We start from the raw sequence: 22,594 nt of genomic DNA on the forward strand, positions 1-22,594 counted from the left end.
ACAGAGTTGGAAGGGATCTTGTAGGTCATCTAGTCCAACCCCGCCGCCAAAGCAGGAGACCCTACACCATTTCTGACAAATGGCAGTCCAGTCTCTTCTTGAAAGCCTCCAGTGATGAAGCTCCCACAGCTTCTGAAGGCAACGTCTGTTCCATGGGTTGATTGTTCTCACTGTCAGAAAGTTTCTCCTTATTTCCAGGTTAAATCTCTCCTTGATCAGTTTCCATCCCTTATTCCTTGTCTGGCCTTCGGGTGCTTTAGAAAATAGCTTGTCCCCTTCCTCCTGTCTGTGGCAGCCCCTCCTTCTCTTCACTAGACTAGCCATTCTGAATTCCTGCAACCTAAAACGGTCTCCAGTCCCCTAATCATCCTGGTTGCTCTTCTCTGCACTTTTTCTAGAGCCTTAACATCTTTTTTATAGTGTGGTGACCAAAACTAGATGCATTATACTAGGTACGGTTTTACTAAGGCTTTATAATCCCGATTGATTTATGATCTTGATTGAATCCCTGTCTCCAAACTTGGCAATGGCAACCTTAAAATTTTGTGGACTTCAACTCCCAGAATTCCCAAGCCAGAATGGTTACCTGAGGAATTCTGGGAGTTGAAGTCCACAGGTCTTAAAGTTCCAAAGTTTGGAGATCCTTGAGCTAAAGGAAACGTCTCCATAGTTAGTTTTTTGTTTTTTTTTAAATTTGTGACAAATAGCCAAGCATGCATTTTTAGCCATGTTCTGGAATCTACAAAGTCGGAATTTTGCTTTTTATCAAAGCGATTGGCTTCCATTGCAGACTTCTTTCTCCCTCTTACCTTCTCGCACTCTCTCTCTCTCTCTCCCAGCCTGCCATCCTTCTTGCAAGTCATGCAGCGGGGCTGAGGATGATGAATGCACCGCTTGTCACCCCCACGTCTCTTTCCTCAGTGGAAGATGCAGAACGCCCTGCAAGAGAGAGCAATACCTCAATCTGGTAGGATACTGTGCGGGTAAGTGCATGAGAAATATTGAACCGCTTGCAGCGCAATTTACGGTTTCGCTCTGCCACATTTGTAACCCTGCCTTCTCTCTCCTCCCCCCCACCGCACCCCCGTCTTCCAAGGAGTTCACGAATAATGCAATTTTGTCTTCATTCTGAATGGAATTCGTGGGAAGTTTCTGCTTTCTTTAGAGCTGCGTTTGAGGCAAAATGCAGATTTGTACTCCGTGTCAGGATTCCAAGTAATACACCCATAACAAACAGTACACCGAGGCAGGTGGATTCCTCAAAGAACGATTTATTCTGGATCTATCATATCGGCACAGGCTGATGAAAACTGACTCTAAACGATTCCCGACTAAGCGATTAATTTGGTTTCGCCAAATGAAAAGTAAAAATCCCCCCCCCCCCTTTTCCCAAACAATCAGTCACATGGTCCAATCAAGGTGCAATCTGGTTGCTTGGTAACATCACTCCTCCTTTCTTTCAGCCACCTGAGGGAATGTCCTTGGTTCAGAGGGGAAACTATTTTGTTTTGGCTACAAAACCCTAGCTATCTCTCTTCCCCCCCATCCCTCATCTCCATTGTGGCAACACTGGAGCCCCCAAAATAGCTTCAGTCAGGCCAGCTTCAGAGCTGACACTCGGGCTTTCGGCTACCACCTTATGCTTGCTTGTGCTTTGCTACATTATGTTGACAGACTGCAATGGATGGGGGTGGGTGGGAGAGGGAGGCAAGAAGGGGAAACTGTTGGGAATATAAGTCACCTAACAGGTATGTGGGTTAGAAATATATAAACCAGGATAAACATTTTAGTACTATATCTTTAAGGGAATGCAAGAGCATGCAATTGGGTGTGGTTTCTCAAACAGCCATAAGATGGAGCCAGAATCCAGGGTTGTTTAGTCTTAGTCTGAGTCTCAGAAGAGAGTGTGTCTGAGTGATTATCTCTGTTTCCTTCTGTTGGAAAGTATTGCCGTTCCTCCATTTCTTCTAATTGACTGATTACTGGATTTAATGTAAGTCTGATACTGAACTGTTTTTGACACTGGAATTTGATATTTGGACTATCTCTGGATTGAAAAACTGACTGATTTATCTGTGGATGACTTTTGGACTGCTTATTTTGGACTTTGCTTAAACCTTTCTGGAAGTAAAAACCTACATTTACTGTACAGTGCATCTGTGTGCTCTGTGTATATTATTCCAACACTACTCTCTATATGTCTCCCTGTATGCGCTCATTCTCCTAACGGGGAATTACCTCAACAGAAACGAAAGTAAGTACTGTGTCTCTCCGAGACACTGCTTCAAGGTCACCCACCATACCAGCTACATGCCTACCTGTGCCTGGATTGACCATTACGAACACATCCGTTGGTGCCGCGGTGGTTAGAATGCAGTCCTGCAGGTTACTTCTGCCAACTGCCAGCAGTTCGGCAGTTTGAGTCTCAGTGGCTCAAGGTTGACTTATCCTTCCATCCTTCTTCTGAGGTTGATAAAATGAGGACCCAGATTGTCGGGGGCAATATGCTGAGTATGTAAACCGATTAGAGAGGGCTGTAAGGCCCTGTGAAGCATTATATAAGTCTAAGTGCTATTGCTATTCCTCCTTGCCCACCCCACAAACTGAGCAGTGTGATATATGCAGTACAATGCAGTGAGATATGTACAGATCTGCACATTGGAGAAACAGAACAACCACTTCCCCAATGCATGGCACAACAGAAGTTCATTGGTTGCCCTCTCCCCTCTTTGGAAGAGCTTTAAGAAAGTTCAAAATATTCTCAAAGATCCATCTCATCCTGAGAACCCTTTTTTTTTTAACTATTATCATCTGGCAGACGGTACAGAATAATAAAAACAAGGACAAATAGGCTGAAAAACAGCTTCTATCCCAGGGCAGTAGCTCTTTTGAATTCTACTGTATAGTGCAGCGTTGGTGCCGTGTCGAGGGTTTTCATTTCATTTTTCTGGTATTATGTCTTGTAAAAATAGCTCTGGCTTATAATCTATATGCTGCCTTCATATTTTTTCTAACCACGTATGCACGAACCAAAGCCATCTTGAATAAGTTTTTCTTTGTCTCTTATGTGATCTGAATCATATTTCCATCTACTTCCAGGCATTTTTGCAATTTAAAATGTTCTGGCATTTGTTTTCACTCTCTGATTGCTCCTAATTTACTGGACTTGTAGTCATTGCAATGTTTAGCCATAGCAGATCTAAACTGCACAAATTCAGACAAGCATTAGTGGGCAGCAGAGTAGACAGTGTTTATATATAGCAGGGGTGTCAAACTCAAGGCCCGGGGGGCTGGATCTGGCTCGCAGGGTACTTAGATCTGGCCTGCGGGGCCTGCCTGGAAACAGCAAAGGACCTGCCTGTGGTGCTTCTGCCAGTGAAAACGGAGCTCCCAAGCTCCGTTTTCACTGCCAAAGGGTTGCAGGAGGCCATGGAAGCCGAAAACAGAGATCAGAAGCCACTGGTGGTGTTCTATCGGTTCGACCCAGTTTGGGCAAATCAGTAGTAAAGAATGCTACTGTTTGGCCGAACTGGTAGTAAAAAAACAGCTATTGCTTCAAGCCGAACCGTATTTTTCCCCCCCTCCTGACGATCAGCTGTTCCAATGATCAGCTGTGCTGGAATCCTCCTCACTGTCTTAACTGCTTCGCCCCTGAGGCCCAGGTGGCAAAAAGGAGCGTGCAGGGAGAGGGATGCTATGCGCCGTCCCCTCACTCTGTTTTTTTTCCTCCTGAGCCTCAGGGAAACCTCCTAGGCGAAGCAGTAAGACAGCGAGGGGGATCCCGGCACAGCTGATCATCGGGAGGGAAAAAACCACGCCTACTCAGTCACATGGCCATGCCCCGCTAGCCACGCCCACAGAACCAATAGTAAAAATATTTGCCTCTCACCATAGCCGGGAGCCCGTTTTCATTGGCAGAGCACATGACCCATCACAGGCGCTCCCGACCTGAGTGACGTCATGATGGCCACGCCCACCCTGGCCACGCCCCCTTGCTTCTATATTGTATTGTCCGGGAAGGGAAAAATATCCCCAGGATGGGTTGAGTAGGAGGTTGACATAAATACTACTGCACTGAATGTTAATGCTCCTGTTTGAGGAAATTTCAGTTTCTAATGTATTTTTATAACTGTCACTCAGTCTGTCATTGATGCTTGTTTAATATCAAATTTTCCTTTCCAACCCCTGGGGGCAAACATTGGATATTACTTCTTCAAAGAAACTTCTTCTTCTTCTTCTTTTTTTTGTTCCTATATAGACAAACAGTTCAGTTTGCCAACTTCAGATTAATTGCAGCCAGAAAGCCAGTGGCAAAAAAGCGAAAAACATTTTAATTGTGAGAAGCTACACCAATTATTATCTTTCAGAGAAGGTAACGGAGTAAGTCAATTTAATTGGCAGGAAGGGAGTAATAGAAAAATAGTGCTATCCTTGGGAAGAACAACAGACCCAAAATGAGGTCTTTTGAAAGGCATTAGATAATTAGTTGAGTTCTTTTCTCTGCAACCTGTTCCACTTTGAGATAATATAGCCAGTTTTTACGTTGTCAGTAATCCTGTGAGGTTTGTCTGAAAGAATGATTCCTACTTTTTTTTCCCCTCCTTCTTTGATTTCTTTTTTTCCCCTTTCCCATTTTGAGAATCCAGATTTGCCTTTGTAACAGTCTGGCAACAGCAGAGAGCAGCTGCTTCTAAATGTTCTTGCCTTGTTGAGCAGTGAGCCACATAATAAACCAGATTGTCAGTTTTACGTGTCTTCCCTAGTCAGTTTCACTCACCTAATTTACAGGTAGTGCTAAACTTACAACTGTTTGCTCAGGAACCTTTCAAATCTGCAAGGGCACTGAGAACGGGACTTATGACCGTTTTTCACACAATGCAGCCGGATGGGTCGAGTAGGAGGTTGACGTAAATACGTCAATACTGAAGTCGAAAGGGAAGCCAAATTCACTTAACAACCAGTCCTGCCTTAGTCATGAAAGCCGACTGGGTGATTTTGGACTAGTCACTCTCTCCCAGCCTAACTTACCTCACAGGGTTGTTGTTGTGGGGAAAAGGGGAAGAGGAAACTGCTGGATACGTTTTGCCGCCTTGAGTTATTTGTGAAAATAATAAAGACGGATACCAGTGGTGGGATTCAAAAAGTTTTACCACCAGCTCGGTGGGTGTGGCTTGGTGGGTGTGCTTTGCGCACATGCACACATTTTGTGTGCACGCGCACCAAATGTGCATAGGCGCAGAAGTATTGGTGCAGACGCAGAGGCGTTCCAACTCACCTCCTGCAAGCCTGCACTCTCCTGGTCGCTTCAGCAGCTGCCGCGCGGCACTCTGCTGTGCCGCGCAAAGCAGCCGCGCTTCAAATGCAGAGGATAAAGGTGAGTATGGGAGCCCAGGTGGGCCCAATAGCAAAGCGGTGAAGAGAACCGGTTCGGTCTCCGCTACTCATTGGTGCTACCGGCTCAGCCAAACCGGGCCAAATCGGAAGAATACCACCACTGGTGGATACAAATAAATAAATACAATTCCCATCAACTGCAGCACGCTGCTAAATGTCCTTTGTTTTTAAATCTCTTTCATTGGAAGCCAGGAGAGTGAAGATTGCTAACTTTGGCTGGATTGTGCTTCGCTCCCAAACTGGATGGTCTCTTGCTTGTAATGATACAGACATTATCCACTGAGGAGAAAGACGAACAGCTGTCAGGAAGCTGGAGAGTGGTTCCATTGGCTGTGGAGGAAACTGGGGAAGGGCAAAGTCAGGCTGGGCAGAGCAGGAGAGAGGTAGAACAAGGGAGAGGGGGTTCAGAGGAAGATCTAGGCCCACCCTGTCTTCATCCTAGGGCATGCAGGGAAGAATGGAGAAAGGAGCAATGTGGCTTACAAGGGAGGAAAGGGCCCTGATTCCCTTCACAAGACACACCTGGGGATGGTGTTTAAAGGAGAGGCAGGTGGGTGGGGCAGTTGTCGGGATCAAATGCTGAGTTTATCTAGGGTTGGCTGCTGTTATCTGAGTACCTGGCATCCTCCCAACTGGTTTGATTTACTACCATGTTACTTCACTTCTGGAACTCCTTATCTTGCCCTGCCAGATTTATTACCTTAACTTGCCTTGTTGGATTTATAGTTTAAAGTTTTCTGTTTACAATGTTTGAATTGGAATATCTGCAGGCAAAGGCTGTTGCAGATTCATGGGAGAGTTTTTCTCCAGACCAGAAGGTAACGGGACATTGGGGGCAAAGTTGGAGCTAATAAAGGAACCCAGACTTATTCTCTGACTGTGTTGCCTTTGTGCCACGCCCCGAGTCATCACACACTCCTTGCTAATTTGTTGTGTTTGAATTGGAAGTTCTATTGACAAATGGATTTTGGCACCCCAAAAAATTATCCTTGTATCATCGTTCAGCTGAACCAAAGCTTCCAAAACAAGAAGAAAAGGATAGAAGGATAGAAACGAGAATACACTATAAGGCAGAAGCTCATCCACCCCAAATATAAAACATCCAGACACAAACTGAGCAATATGGTATGTGCAATGCAGCGAGCTATGTGCAGATCTGTACATTGGGGAAAGAAAACAACCACTTCGTAAACCCATGGCACAACACAGGAGAATAAACCCATCAGGACTAGATTCAGCAGTCCATCTGCATTTAAAAGACAAAGGCCACCCTTAAAGACAGCAAAGTCCACATTTTGGACTGGGAGGACCGCTGGTTTGAAAGAGGGGTCAAAGAAGCCATCTATGTCCAAATTGAACAGCCCTCTCTCAACCGAAGCGGAAGGATACCACATCCTCTATCTCCAAGGACTACAACATAGTCCTTTCCGCAGTCCCAAGAAGGCTCCGCACCCTTTTGCACCACTCGGGTGACCCAGAGGGCACAGATAAACCTCCAAGTGGCCTCAGTGACTCTCTAAAAAGAATGCAAATGACCAACTGCTTGCAAGGAGCGTAAATCCTTCCATTCCCCACTAATCCAGTCAGAGCTGAAAAAGCTTCTTGGATGAGAAGCGAAACGTCTTCAAAGAAAAACCAGAAAGGGACAAAAGGATAGAAGGGTTAAATTCCAGCAGCAAAGGAGACATAAACAGCGTATCTGGACAGGAGCAGCACGCCTTCTCTTCCAGACTGCCGATATTTCCCCTTGTAATTTTCTGAATCACCATAATGAGGATCAATTTAGTGTCCAATATCTCTCGCATGCACGGAATACAAAAGACTTCTTGTAAAACCTATTTCCCCCCATAAAATACTGTATTTTCAAACATCTCTGTTCAGGAGACGGTCAGGAGCGCTTGGCTAATGGGCTGCTGAAAGTAGCCACCGTCAGTCTCCTCCTAGTAATAAATTCCATTCTAGGCGAGCCTTGGACATTCAGATTAACAGAGTTGGAAGGGACCTTGTAGGTCATCTAGTCCAACCCCACCCCTGCCCAAGCAGGAGACCCTACAGCATTTCTGACAAATGGCAGCCCAGTCTCTTCTTGAAAGTTTCCAATGATGAAGCTGCCACAACTTCTGAGGGCAACTTCTGTTCCATGGCTTGATTGTTTTCCTGGTGAGAAAATTCCTCCTTATTTCCAGGTTGAATCTCTCCTTGATCAGTTTCCATCCATTATTCCTTCTCTGGCCTACAGACATGTTACATGTTGCAAGACAACTATGCCCATGCCCAGTGGTGGGATTCAATTTTTTTTACTACTGGTTCTGTGGGCATGGCTTGGTGGGCGTTGCAAGGGAAGGATACTGTAAAATCTCCAGTCAGAGGTGGAATTTGCCGGTTGTCTGAACTACTCAAAATTTCTGCTACCGGTTCTCCAGAACTGGTCAGAACCCTCTGATGATGCCCCTGTTGGAATCTGATTCCAAGGAGGAGTTCGAGAGCTGACAGGGATTGGGAGTGTGGCTCCGGTGGCTGTGGAGGAAACTGGGGAAGGGCACAATCCAGCTGGGCATTTAGAGGAAGACCCAGGGCCACTCCCTCTGCATCCTAGGGCATGCAGGGAGGAACGGAAAGGGAGCAATGTGAGTTACATGGGTTATGGGGGAGAAAAGGGCCCTGATTCCCTTCATTAGCTGCAGCTGGGAAAACAGGATATAAAGGGTGTTTGCGCACAGCACCTTGCTGGAAGCAAAGCATGCATTATCTTTGTTTGTCAAGTCTTATCTGGGTTCTGGTGTCCTCTCAACTGTGTGTGTTTTGTTATCTTTTGAAATCTGCAATTCCTTATCCTGCCCTGTCTCATTAATTGTTGCAGGTGGTTTGTGTTGGTTTTTATTTATAATTTATATGTACTTTGGGTTCAGACTGAATTTCTTCCCTTTAAAGACTGCTCTTGGGAGAGTTTTTTCTCCAGCCGCTGATAACTGGACATTGGGGGCCAAGTTGGAGGTATTAAAAGGACTTTACCTACTTTTGTGACTTTGTTGCTTTTGTGCCACACCCCGGGTCATCACACAGCAGTTAGCATCAGTACAGGAGATACAATAGCACCAGTCCATCATTGCTTTTTGATTTTAAAAAACCTTTTACAGGTAGTCCTTGACTTGCAACAGTTCGTTTAGTGACTGTTCAAAGTTAAAACAGCACTAAAAAAAATTGACTTAGGACCATTTGCAGTATTCCTCATGGTCACGTGATCAAAATTAAGATGCACAAGGGAGCGGACTCACATTTCCAACGGTCGCAATGTCCGGGGGTCATGTGATCCCCTTTTGCGACTGTCTGATGAGCCAAGTCAAGGGGGCCAGCCGGATTCACTTAAAACCGTGTTACTAATTTAACCACCACAGTGATTCACTTAACAACTGTGGCAAGAAAGGTTGTAAAATGGGGGCAAAACTCACTTATCAAACGTCTCACTTAGCCACAGAAATGTGGGGCTCAATTGTGGTTGTAAGTCAAGGACTACCTGTAATTTGTTGTGAGTTTACAGCAAATTACAAGTGTCAGGATTCCAGCAATCACCCTAATTAAATCATGATTCTCGAGCCAAACTTCAAAAAACTTCAAAGGATTCATTAGAGGCGACCTACTGGCACTGCCCTGTATGAAGCCAACTCTGGCATATGTAATTTACAGTCCCCTGTTTCCCCCCTCCCACCTGGGTGTGTCATCCATCAGATTCTCCAATTCAGCGCATTCAATGGCTGGGTGTCATCATTCACGTTCTCCAATTAAATATATTCATGGGCAAAAGCTCTGGTAGTTTAGTTACAATCTTTTAGAGATAAGAGTTGGAATGTACTTTCACTTTTAAACTGCTGCATTGCTCTTTCAGATTTCCTCCCCCCCCTTTTTTTTTTTTTAATGGCAACTACTAAAACAGGCATAAGTATTCAGAATTTTGGAGCGTTAACTCAGTGCCAGAAAAATAAACACAGATGGCTGATGCTTCATTTAACATCTTTATAAACATAACAAGAGCCATGGTGGCGCAGTGGTTAGAGTGCAGTACTGCAAGCTACTTCTGCAGCCAGCTGCCTACAATTTGGCAGTTCAAATCCCACCAGACTCAAGGTTGACCCATCCTTCCATCCTTCCGAGGTGGGTAAAATGAGGACCCTGATTGTTGGGGGCAATTTACTGACTCTGTAAACCGCCTAGAGAGGGGCTGTAAAGCGCTATGAAGCAGTATATAAGTCTAAGCTATTGCTATTGCTATAAGAAGTAGATTTTACAAACCAGCTGTAGATTTCTCCAACATGGAGCAAACTCAAACAGAAACCTGTTGCAAGCAACTTACAGCAGCAACAGAAACAGACATCAGTTTCACTTTAGTTCAGCAAGCAAGCAAGAGGAGAGAAGCAGTTTCATTTCAATAGACAGACTCAGAGCTGCAGAATTGCAGAGCTTAATATAGAGCCACACCTAGGCTACCTCTAGTTTCATTTTCCAGCCTAGGCTACTTCTAGTTTCAGTTTCCAAACTGTCCTCATTGGCTGACTTAGCTGCCTATTCATTGGCTGACCTTGTTACCATGCTCTATTCCAGTTCATGAATATATTCTGACAATAGGAATGTTTTATGAGTCGACAACAAGTTTAAGGAATTTTGGTTGGTTTGCAGGCAGCCATATAAAATTTAGAAGGGATTTGCTGTTTTTGTCCATCTAGCTGAGTTTTTCCCAAGGACCTGGGATAGCCAGGTGTTTAATATGAAAGGTTATTGTTGCAGGATGTAAGCTGTTCCAAGTAAAGCTGCTTTTTTGCAAATTACTGTTGTTACGTGGGACAAATGCAGGAGTAAAATAGTTCTTATAAGTGTGATGGGAGTGATTTCTGCTCACAACCCCTTCCTCCTGAAATATCCATTTTGACAGCAAGATAGATAAGTATTGATTTTTCCTGAAATTAAGAACGCTGATGCTCCGTTAACATACGTGGCATACGATGCTTTGCAGTTTATGCAGCTTCCCAAAAGAGTTTCTTGCAGCCAGATTTAAAAAAAAAAAAAACATTTTATTTTAGGTGGCATTTTCAGCCAGCCGTTCCTTGAATGGGTTTTCTTAAAAGTACAGGCAGTCTTCGAATTGAGCTCAAAGTTTCTGTTGCCAACATTGGTTAAGTGAGTTTTGCCCCATTTTACGACCTTTCTTGTCGCGGTTGTTAAGTGAATCCTTGCAGTTGATAAGTTAGTAACCTGATTGTTAATTGAATCTGGCTTCCCCTTTGATTTTGATTGTAAGAAGGTGGCAAAAGGATTTTACATGACCTTGGGACACTACCACTGTCATAAATATGGTCACTAAATGAACTGTTGGAAGTTGAGGGCCACCTGTAGCTTCCAGAGGCTCCTAAATTTAAGCTGCAAATGACACTTTTCAGAGAATTCTAGATTTGGATGGGACCATGGAGCTCATCTCTCTCTGCCTCTCTTTCTCTGTCTCTGTCTGTTTTGTCTCTCTCTCTCTCTCTCTGTCTCTCTCTGTCATGTCTGATTCTCTCTGTCTGTCTGTCTGTTTCTCCCTCTCTGTCTCCCCTATATCTTTCTCTTTCTCTTTTTTTTCTTTCTTTCTTTCTTTCTTTCTTTCTTTCTTTCTTTCTTTCTTTCTTTCTTTCTTTCTTTCTTTCTTTCTTTCTTTCTTTCTTTCTTTCTTTCTTTCTTTCTTTCTTTCTCTCTCTCTCTCTCTCTCTCTCTCCCCCTCCCACTCCTTCCTCCCCTTCTCTCTCTCTCTGTTTCTCTTTCTTTCTCTCTCTCTCTCTCTGTCTCTCCCTCTGTCTCTCTCTGTCTCCCCTATCTCTTTCTTTCTTTCTCTCTCTCCCTCCCTCCCTTCTCTCTCTGTCTCTCTCTCTCTCTCTCACACACACACACACACACCATTGCACGAGTCCTGATTGCAGCATCTGTGAGAGACATTTGTCCAGATTCTTCTTGGACATATAACCAATGAAGTTCACCAATTTCTGGGTTATTGCTGCATCGTCCAACTGATCTTATCCTTCAGAAAAATCAGAAGCATTTAGGCACCCTTTTCCTGATTTAATGAATCTTGCCAAAAAGTAGGGCCAGCTGGGGGATTCTGGGAGTTGAAGTCCGCACAGCTTCAGGTTGCCAAGGTTGAGAAACACTGCTATCGAGCAATAGCTCTTCTGCGGTATTTATGAAGAAGTTTCCCCGCTCCCATTCAAACTGAACATAAGATTCCTTATAAAGTGAAATCATTCTTCCATGTCCTACATTGTCCGTGATAGAGAACAGGTCTTGGCCTTCTTGTGTATGACGTTCTTTTTAACACCTTTGAAAAATTTGTCAGTAGAACCAATTACTAAAGGAAGATACATCCAAGCTGAAGTTGGACAACCCCATCTGTCAGGATGCTTTAAATTGGCCTTCTTTATTGAACAGGAGGATTGGAGGTGAGATCTAACTTGGCCCTTTCAATGTTGAGTCTGCGATGCTAATATTCAAGGCTCTGTTGGGCAGCTGTCAAGTTCTGAAGGGTGGTTGCAATCAGTGTAATGCCTCGGGCTGTGGAAAGGGAATTTCACGAAGGCAGTAGTGTCACAAAAAAAAAAAACAGGAAACGCCCAAGGGGAACATCAGGTCAGCCAGAAAACAAACTTCCATAGGAAAAGGAATCAAATAAAAAAGGTGTTAAAGAATCCCTATAGACAAAAGCCTAAGTAATTAAGAAAACTAGACAGATAGGAAAAGGAAACAAAAGATAATTTAGAAAACCCTTACAAACACAGGACATACCAAATAAGCAAAACAAACAGACAAAAGACACAAAATATAAATTACAAAAGGGACAGACAGGAGATTGCCACAGAACAAATATGAAAAACTATCTTAAAGCTAAAAGAGATTACAGAAAACCAATAATACAATCTGGCCACCCCGCGGAGTTTGCCCTCCGGCGGAAATAAAGACAAACTCAAACAGGATTTGAAACATTAGGCACAAATACAAACACTCACACAAAATCGACTTCCAAAGAGAGAAAGGGGTATAAAAAACCAGGGACTTACCATAAGAAGCTAGCTAGCCCAGGAACGCAGACTTCTCGCTGTTCTCCGCCTTCCTGAAAAATAAAAAGATCCAGCTTTCAAGCAGTTGTCCGTATCCTTGCGCCGGAGCTCTCCCAGCGGGAAAATCGAATCCTCGAAAGAAAGGCATTTTGACACCTTTCAACAGGGCAAAGGGAAAATTTTGCTATCACTCTCTCGGTGAACTATTTCCTATGCTTGTTAGAGAAGGAAGCAGGGAAGGATTTGATCTACTGAAGCACAGCCAGGATGTGGGAGATAAAAGAATTTCATTCAACAATGGAATGGAATGGAAATTAGAGTAGAATATAGAATAGAATAGAACAGACCCGTGATGGCGAACCTACAGCACGTGTGCCACAGGTGGCACGCAGAGCCATTTGTGTGGGCATGCGAGCTCCAGCCAAATTTACCTCCCTGCGCATGTGTGTGCCTCCCAGGTGATTTTCGGCCCGTTTTCGGCCTTTTTTGGCCTTCCAGAGGCTCGAGGGAAGCCTCTGCAGCCTTTGTAGGCCGAAAAACAGGCCCGTTTCATCACTTCCTGTATTTCCGGAAATGCCGGCAGTGATGAAACGGGCCCATTTTTCGGCCTGCAAAGGTTGCAGAGGCTTCCCTTGAGCCTCTGTAGGCCGAAAATCAGCTGGGAGGCACTCGCATGCCCAGTGCAGGTAAGGGGGGGAATCGCATGCGCAGGGGGCATTGGGGGGCATGCAGTTTTGGGCACAGTACCCCAAAAAGGTTAGCCACCACTGGAATAGACTATAATAGAAAATAGAATAGAATGGAATGGAATGGAATGGAATAGAATATAGCATAGCATAGCATAGCATAGCATAGCATAGCATAGCATAGCATAGCATAGCATAGAATAGCATAGAATAGCATAGAATAGCATAGAATAGCATAGAATAGAATTCTTTATTGGCCAAATGTGATTGGACACACAAGGAATTTGTCTCCATTGCATAAGTTTTCAGTGTGCATACAGGCAACAAGTGATAAATCCTGATCAGAATGATAAAATACAATCATCACAAATCATAAGATACAACACTCAATGATAGTCCTAGGATACTAAGTAAGCAATCAACATAAATCATAATAGGATACTAAATAAAAGCCATCAACATAGTTCATAAAATATACAAACAACAAAGTTACAATCATAGAGGTTATAGTCATTCATTACCTTAGCATTGATGATGTTACCTAGTTTGGATAATGAAACGTCTGCAAGAAAACAAGCAGGCTCAGAGAGCACCAAGGACGCCTGAGCCAAATATTCTCCTTTCTTAGTATAGTCATAAGAAACTAAGGAACTAGGCAATAGGAAAGATGAGAAGGGGTAATACAGCCTTACTAGGTGGTTTGTCATCCCAGGGCGTAAGACAGTGTTGTGGGAATTAGTTGTTTAGCAGAGTGATGGCATGGGGAGAAAAACTGTCCTTGTGGCTAATTGTTTTGGCGTGCAATGCGTCATCTTGAGAGAAGAAACAGTTTATCTCCAGGATGTGCTGGGACTGTAGATATTTTCGCAGCCCACTTTCCAAGGGTGGGATTCAACTGGTGTTACTACCGGTTCGGTACTTACGTCCTGCTGATTGGCACAAAGTCACCCAGCTGGCTTTCCTGCCTAAGGTGGGACTAGAACTCACTGTCTCCTGGTTCACTAGGCCATAATTGCTCTCATTGATTCAGTGGCCTCTTCCAATTATTATTTTATTTATGAGTAGATCCCCGTCTCCTTTAGAATGCAAATAAATAACTGCAGCTCCCCCCAAAATCCATGTGGACCCAACCTTGCTGTCACATAGGAAAATCTTCAACAACTGGTTATTGCAGCAGGCTCTGGGCCATGACAATTTGTGAACATGCCTCTGAGATGTAAATATTTTAATTCCTTTTGTAGTTCTCTGATGTGGTATCTCGGGCTTTCGTTTTCATTAATGTTTTATTATTAAAGATTAATATTTTATTCATTTTTCTTGTTGGTTGTTTTTTTCCCTTTCAGTTTTAGGATGCGTTTTTGCATTTGTAGATGCTGCTTTAACTTGCTTTGCAAATTGGCAGTTATCAAAAAGCAGCACCAAACAATAAGAATACAGGTGGTCCTCGACTTATAACAGTCTACTTATAGTGACCGTTCAAAGTTACGATGACACTGAAAAAAGAGAGAGAGAAGGAAGGAAGGAAAGAAAGAAAGAGAAAGAAAGAAAGAAAGAAAGAAAGAAAGAAAGAAAGAAAGAAAGAAAGAGAAAGAGAGAAAGAAAAGAAAAAAGGAAGGAAGGAAAGAAAGAAAGAGAAAGAAAGAAAGAAAAAAGAAAGAGAGAGAAAGAAAGAGAGAGAAAAGAAAAATGGAAGGAAGGAAGGTCAGTCACACTTATACCTTGATGATTTTAGGATGCGTTTTTGCATTTGTAGATGCTGCTTTAACTTGCTTTGCAAATTGGCAGTTATCAAAAAGCAGCACCAAACAATAAGAATACAGGTGGTCCTCGACTTATAACAGTCTACTTATAGTGACCGTTCAAAGTTACGATGACACTGAAAAAAGAGAGAGAGAAGGAAGGAAGGAAGGAAAGAAAGAAGGAAAGAAAGAAAGAAAGAAAGAAAGAAAGAAAGAAAGAAAGAAAGAAAGAAAGAAAGAAAGAGAGAAAGAAAAGAAAAAAGGAAGGAAGGAAAGAAAGAAAGAGAAAGAAAGAAAGAAAAAAGAAAGAGAGAGAAAGAAAGAGAGAGAAAAGAAAAATGGAAGGAAGGAAGGTCAGTCACACTTATACCTTGATGATTTTAGGATGCGTTTTTGCATTTGTAGATGCTGCTTTAATTTGCTTTGCAAATTGGCAGTTATCAAAAAGCAGCACCAAACAATAATATAGGTGGTCCTCGACCTCTAACAGTCTACTTATAGAGACCGTTCAAAGTTACGACGACACTGAAAAAAAAAGAGAGAAGGAAGGAAGGAAAGAGAAAGAAAGAAAGAAAGAAAGAAAGAAAGAAAGAAAGAAAGAAAGAAAGAAAGAAAGAAAGAAAAAAGGAAGGAAGGAAGGAAGGTCACGCTTATACCTTGATGTTTCTGTTTTGACCATTAAGAAAGCTGATTTGTTATGAACTGTACCAAACTTTCTGCCCCCTACGAACAGGTTGCCATCCTCTCTGTGAGTTGTGTGTGGCAGATCTCCACACAGACCAAGGAAGCACCTGTCTCAGGTGCCGCGATGTCCATCACCTGCTTCTGAAGGACCACTGTGTGACAGACTGCCCCGCGGGATTTTACCAACTGGGAGGAGCGTGCCAGAGTGAGTAATGCTTGAGAAAACAGAGGCACTAGCAATCAACAGATTGAACATGCCAATTAATTTCCCATCAGATAAATATATTTTTCCCCCCGAACCTGTGGCATCTGCTTGTCTATGAAGTGTTAGTGATAAGATTATTCATAGGGACATTAAAAATATTGCTGTGGTAGGTCAAATCAAAAGCCTGTCTAACTGTGGAATTTCAAGGCAGGTGCCTTTATCACTAGACCAAACTGACTCTCTGTGGAATTTCAAGAGACTTTCAAAAGCTAGATAGAAAGACATCCTCACATTCTCAAGTGACGGATATCCAGAACCATCCACCCTCTGGATTGCGTATATAATCATCACGATGAATAGATATTGATGTAAATGTTATTTTAAAGCTGTCTCTAATGATTTTCTTCTATCGGTTCTGCATCTAATTACGCTGATTCCTCCTCCATCACCTGGTGTTCTTCCAATGTATTTGATAGCGGCTGCCATTAATTGACATTAATATCAGTGGATATTGCTGGCTGGGAAGGTGGAGAGGATTAGAGTCCATCAACATCTGGATGGGCCAGGTGTTCAATAATATTAATTTGTTAGTCATTTATGATGTGCTGTTGGTTTATTGCATCACTTTCTCAATCGCTGCAGAGGATGGCGGACGATTTCCATTACTGGATAAATCCCAATAAAGTAGGATTCACAGTAAGGTAGAAAGTATTATCAAGGGTTAAATGTTATTTTTCCCCCCCCAAAAATTAAGGATATTATTTTTCTGCATCACAAAAAGGTGAGCAAATTCTCTTGAGAAATGAGCACATATCAACCGTTAAATCAAGAGATTTGAACAGCTTTACCCAACTTGGCACTCATGCAATAATTCAAGGACAAATTTAACTGGATATACTGTACTGTCTTTATTATATTCCAGGAATATAAGAGAGTCAGTTTGGTCTAGTGATAAAGGCACCTGCCTGGAAACCAGGTGTTCTAGTTCTACCGTAGGCTTGAAAGCCAGATGACTTGGGGCCAATCACCAGGAAGCGGTGAGTTCTAGACCCACTTTAGGCATGAAAGCCAGGTGATTTTGGGCCAATCACCAGGAAACGTTGAGTTCTAATCCCACCTTAGGCATAAAAGCCAGGTAATTTTGGGCGAATCACCAGGAAGCGTTGAGTTCTAATCCCGCTTTAGGCATAAAAACCAGGTGACTTTGGGCCAATCACCAGGAAGCGGTGAGTTCTAGTCCCACCTTAGGCATGAAAGCCAGCTGGGTGACTGAGCCAATCACCCGGAGACTGTGAGTTCTAGTCCTGCCGAAGGCATGAAAGCCAGCTGGGTGTCTTTGGGACAATCACTTTCTCTCAGTCAAATTCACCTCACAGGGTTGCTGTTTTGGGGAAAATAGGAGAGGAAATTTTGTCGGATACATTTGTTGCCTTGAGTTATTTTTAAAATAATAATGGCGGGATGCAAATAAATAAATATAAAGAGGTGACTTTCCTCTTCCAAGACTTCCTCTTATCTCTAGCTCTCAGCACATCTACTGACAGTTTACATTCTTTGCATTCCTGTTAACCCATTCAATGACCTCCAGTTGAACTGTTCCAGCCACAATCTGAGCCCTGCAATGCATTGGGGTCTGCAGCCCACAGAATGTTTTTTTAAATAGTTTTTTATTTTATTTATAACATATAAAGATTCCATTTTTAGTTAAACTGTTGGCTGGGTACAAATATTTTTAGGAAACAATAATCAAAATGTTTACAACAATATTCATTACCTTGGTAATGAATTACCCTAGTTCTATAATAATAACACTAATAATAGTTGCTTATCCATTTTAACAAACCTCCCTTATATCATGTCCTTTTCTTTCATCTACATGTTTCTAACTTCTGTTTTTATTAGCTATAGCTCACAGAATGTTTTTCTTGAGCCACGTTGACCAGGAATTCTGGACCCTGTAGTCGCAACACAGATAGAGGGAATTAAATTGGAAAAATTTGGGCTGAAGATCACTCCTTTCATGTACGAATGGTTGCATCGGAGTGATGGGTAGTACTCAACAGGGTGTCCTCGACTTACAACTGGCCATTTAGCGACCGTTCAAAGTTACGACAAGCCCCGCCCCTCCAAAGCTACTTACAACACAGATTTGAAGTTTCGACATCAGCCCTGCCCAGATCACATGACCACATTTATGGTTGCTTGCAGTGCCCTGCAGCCATATGACTACGATTTATAACATTTTGTCTGGAAATTTATTTCCAGTTTCCAGCAAACACTGCCTCATAGACACCGCTGAGTTCACATAATGACTGCAGCATTTGATTTACAACAGCTATGTTTGCTTAGCAAACACTGTAAAAAAAAAAGGAAAGGAAAGGAAACAGAAAACAACAACTGAATGAAAAGTTGCTGATGACCTTCTACCGCTGCACCATAGAGAGTATCTTAACTTACTGCTCCTCTGTATGGTTTGCCAATTGCACAGGGGCAGATAGGACAGCACTCCAGAGGGTTAATGTCATTGCCCTGAGGATCATGAGTTGCCCTCTCCCCTCTTTGGAAGAGCTTTAGAGCTCCTGATGCCTTAAGAAAGTTCAAAATATTCTCAAAGATTCATCTCATCCTGGGAACCCTTTTTTTGAACAACTACCATCTGGCGGATGGTACAGAATAATAAAAACAAGGAGAAATAGGCTGAAAAACAGCTTTTATCCCAGGGCAGTAGTTCTGTTGAATTCTGCTGTATAGTGCAGTGTTGATGTGGTGTCGGGTTTTCGGTTCAATGTGTGGAGGGTGAAGGATGTGTGTTTGTGTTTATTTTCATGGTCATGATGTGCACCGAAGATGGTGTTTGGTTTCGTTGTACGAGGTGCAATGCTAATAAATTAAACTAAACTAAATTAAATTAAACTAAACTAAACTAAAAGGGTTGTAAAATCAGGTCTGGTTACATGATGGCCCTCTTTGTAACCCTCACTTCTTACAACCATAATTGTGGAGTTTCATTACGGTCGTAATTTGAGGACTACCCGTATAACAGGAGGAAAGATTATTAGGTATGTTCACCGCCTTGAGTTATTTCTAAAAATAAGAAAGGCAGGATAAAAATAAGTAAATAAATAAACATGCTTTTCATTCAGGCAGGATCCAAGCAAACACCTGGGGAAATTGGCAGCATTTTAAAGGAAGATAATTGAGAATCTGAAAGCTGCATTATCTTTTCCTCTGTTCTTATTCTCACTGCCAGCAGAGGTGATAAGAGTGAACTGAGACATTTGTAATCACCGATTGGGCAGAAACTACATAATGTATTGGGTGAAACTGTAATTAATAATTATCCAATTAACCCAAGATAGTGTTAAGGAGAATAGAAGCAGAGCCAGACAGAATTGGCTGTCTATTCTGTAATAACAATAATTGGTATTGTTGATAGATTTTGTGTTCTACCTTCTAAGGGAGCAAGATAATGGCACACAGGGATGTACAGATAGTCCTTGACCTATGACCATAATGGATTTCTATTTCTATTTCTAAGTGAGACAGTTGTTCGTTCAATCAATCATTCATTCATTCATTCATTCATTCATTCATTCATTCATACAATTTATATAGCCATCTAATTGTTCATGGCTACTCTAGGCAGTTTACAAATGATAAAAATACCATATCGGGGCAGTGTGGGTGGGAGTTGGGGTGTTTCCCCCCCCCCCAAATTTTGTTCTATTGTACTTTACTAATTTATTTGATTCTTTTTGTTAGTTTTTGTGTAAGCCGCCTCGAGACGCCATGAGCGAATAGGCGACAATATTAAATAAATAAATAAATAAATAATAAATAAATAAATATTGCCCCATTTTATGAATTCTTTTGCTTCAGTTAGTTGTTAAGTGAATCACTGTGGTTGTTAAATTAGCCACAGAGTTGTTAATTATTTTCCTTATGGCTTTAAATGTCTGAATATTTTACTAAAAGTCCAGGCATGGAAATTTAAACTCTGCGAAACAATTGGTAAAAAGAAAAATGGATTTAAATCTCACTGGGATTTGGCTAGACCTAGTAAGCTACAGACCTGGGCCCTAATTACAGGTAGTCCTCGACTTATGACCACAAGGGCGCCAACAGTTTGTATTGTTAAGCGAGACAGTTGTTAAGTGAGTTTTGCCCCCATTTTACGTCCTTTCATGCTGCAATTAAGTGAATCATTGCAGTTGTTAAATCAGTAACACGCTTGTTAAGCGAATCTGTCTTCCCTATTGACTCTCTGCTAGTCAGAAAGTCGCAAAAGGGGATCACGTGACCCCGGGACACTGCAACCGTCGGAAATATGAACCAGTTGCTAAGCATCCGAATTTGGATCGTGTGACTACCGGGATGCTGCAATGATCCTCGTGTGAAACGTGGTCATGAGTCACTTTTTTCCCAGTGTTGTCGTAATTTTGAACGGTCACTAAATGAACTGTTGTGAGTTGAAGACTACCTGGATTCATTTTGCTTTTGCAAGAATTCTGGGAGTATAGTGTAATGACCCGGGGCGTGGCACAAAAGCAACAAAGTCACAAAAGTAGGTAAAGTCCCTTTAATAACTCCAACTTGGCCCCCAATGTCCAGTTATCTTCGGCTGGAGAAAAGAAAACTCTCCCAAGAACAGTCTTTAAAGGGAAGAAATTCAGTCCGACCCCAAAGTACATATAAATTATAAATAAAAACCAACACAAACCACGCTGCAGCAATTACGAGACAGGGCAGGATAAAGAATTGCAGACTTCAAAAGATAATGAAACACACACAGTTGGGAGGATGCCAGAACCCTGATAAGACTTGACAAAGAAAGATAATGCAGACTTTGCTTCCAGCAAGGTGCTGTGCGCAAACACCCTCTTTATCCTGTTTTCCCAGCTGCAGCTAAGGGAATCAGGGCCCTTTTCTCCTCCGTAACCCATGTTGCTCCCTTCTCCGTTCCTCCCTGTGTTCCCTAGGATGAAGCGGGGGTGTCCCTGAATCTTCCTCTCAATGCCCAGCCGGATTGTGCCCTTCCCCAGTTTTCTCCACAGCCACTGGAGTTACACTCCCACTCCCTGTCAGCGGTTCGACCTCTCCCTCGGAATCAGATTCCAATAAGGGCATGACTGGATGGTTTAGAGATCTCATGATTTCGAGGCTGAGTGGAGATTGCAACATTCATTTCTGAATCCAACACATTTCTTGTTACCTATGCATGGAGTTTGAGAGCCCGCATTTTAAATGCCTTTGTCTCCTTCTTCCTTTCCAGAGTGTCATCCTTCCTGTAAAACCTGTAGAGGAGAAGGCCCATTTTCCTGCACTTCCTGTGACCCCAGCCTCGTCCTTTCTCACACTGGCTTGTGCCTCTCGGCCTGTTCTCTGGGATTCTATCAGGATGAGAACCTCCACTGCAAACGTACGTTGTGCCTCAGTTTCTCAGTTTTATTTGGGACAATGTTTTAGAGAAGTCTGAAGGGGTGTGTGTTTATGACAACTTACCACAGCCAACTCACTGTGAATGGTTTCTACCTGATTCCCTGAAAATACGACCTACCCTGAAAGTAAGTCCTAGCTTGATTTTTACATGTGATCCCAATATAAGCCCTACCTCCAAAATAAACCCTAATTAAGATCCCACCCATTCCAGAGTGCACGGATAAAATTAAGCTAGGGTGGGGATTGGGGGTAGTGGAACTGCTCTACTACTTACCTTTGGACAGTTGTAGCCAGGCCTCACAACACTCCAACACCTGCCTTGCATCGGCCCATTTCTTCTGCAGCCGGCAATGCTGGCAAGGCTTTCCTGAAGGCCTCTGCAGCTGGTAACAAAGTTCCGGATCAATCCCGAGCTCTGTTATCGGCTGCAGAGGCCTTCAGGAAAGCCTTGCCAGCCGCAGAAGAAGTTCCTGAAGGCCTCTAACAGTGAAAAGGAGGCCAGGGACGATGCGCGCAAGTGAGGTTAGTCAGTGGATGACATCCCCCCAAAATAAGACCTGGTGCCTTTTTTGGTTGCAAAAAATTTATAAGACAGGGTCTTATTTTCAGGGAGACATAGTAAATGATTGCAAATTTAGGACTATCTGTAAATTATTAGATCATTTGTTGTGTGTCTGTGTGATATTTGTGCATCTTAATCCGTGCAATCCTACTAAACATGGCTTGCTAGATACGCCACAATGATTAGCATTGTGTCAGTGCACTAAGCCAGTATTTCTCAACCTTGGCAACTTTTAAGACATGTGGACTTCAACTCCCAGAATTCCCCAGCTGGCACATTCTGGGAGCTGAAGTCCACATATCTTAAAAGTTGCCATGGTTGAGGAACACTGCGCTAAACTATACATTTCTGGATCAAAAGCTACAATGGCTGAGTTCATACAATAACACTATTTCAAACCGAGCAAATTGCATTATGACTTCTCTAGGACATTTCCATGTTTAGGACATGTTAAATTGTCATTACTTTGACTCCCACAGAACAGAAAGGAGAAAACTCCAACTAAAATTAAGATGTGGGCATTAATCAAAACCTTTAGGGTAGTACATTGTACAATAGGCTGTGATGCCCCGAGGGCGTGACACAAAAATAACACAGTCACGAAAGTAAAATAAACTTGGGCCTCAATGTCCAATTATCCTCGATTTGTTATCAAACTCTTCCCAAAAACAATCTAGGAAGAGAGTAAATGCAGTCCAAACCAAAAGTAAAAATAATTAGAAATAAAAAACCCAATACAAACCACACTGGAGTCATTAACACGGCAGGTCAGGATGATAAATTGCAGAATTCCACAAGATAACGCAGCA

At 42.7% G+C, this 22,594-nt stretch overlaps 1 protein-coding gene across 1 annotated transcript in view; it reads left to right on the forward strand.

Annotated features, from left to right (window-relative positions):
- The window catches only part of FRAS1 (Fraser extracellular matrix complex subunit 1), a 419,940-nt gene that overhangs the window by 213,763 nt on the left and 183,583 nt on the right, over positions 1-22,594 (forward strand). The window contains 3 exon segments of the mRNA XM_087962750.1: positions 840-983; positions 15,629-15,784; positions 21,057-21,203. Of these exon segments, the coding sequence (XP_087818876.1) occupies positions 840-983; positions 15,629-15,784; positions 21,057-21,203 (447 nt within the window).

This window comes from Notechis scutatus, chromosome 4, assembly GCF_049901735.1.
Source record: "Notechis scutatus isolate UNSWTSFEM ecotype Mainland chromosome 4, rNotScu1.2, whole genome shotgun sequence".
Lineage (NCBI taxonomy): Eukaryota > Metazoa > Chordata > Lepidosauria > Squamata > Elapidae > Notechis > Notechis scutatus.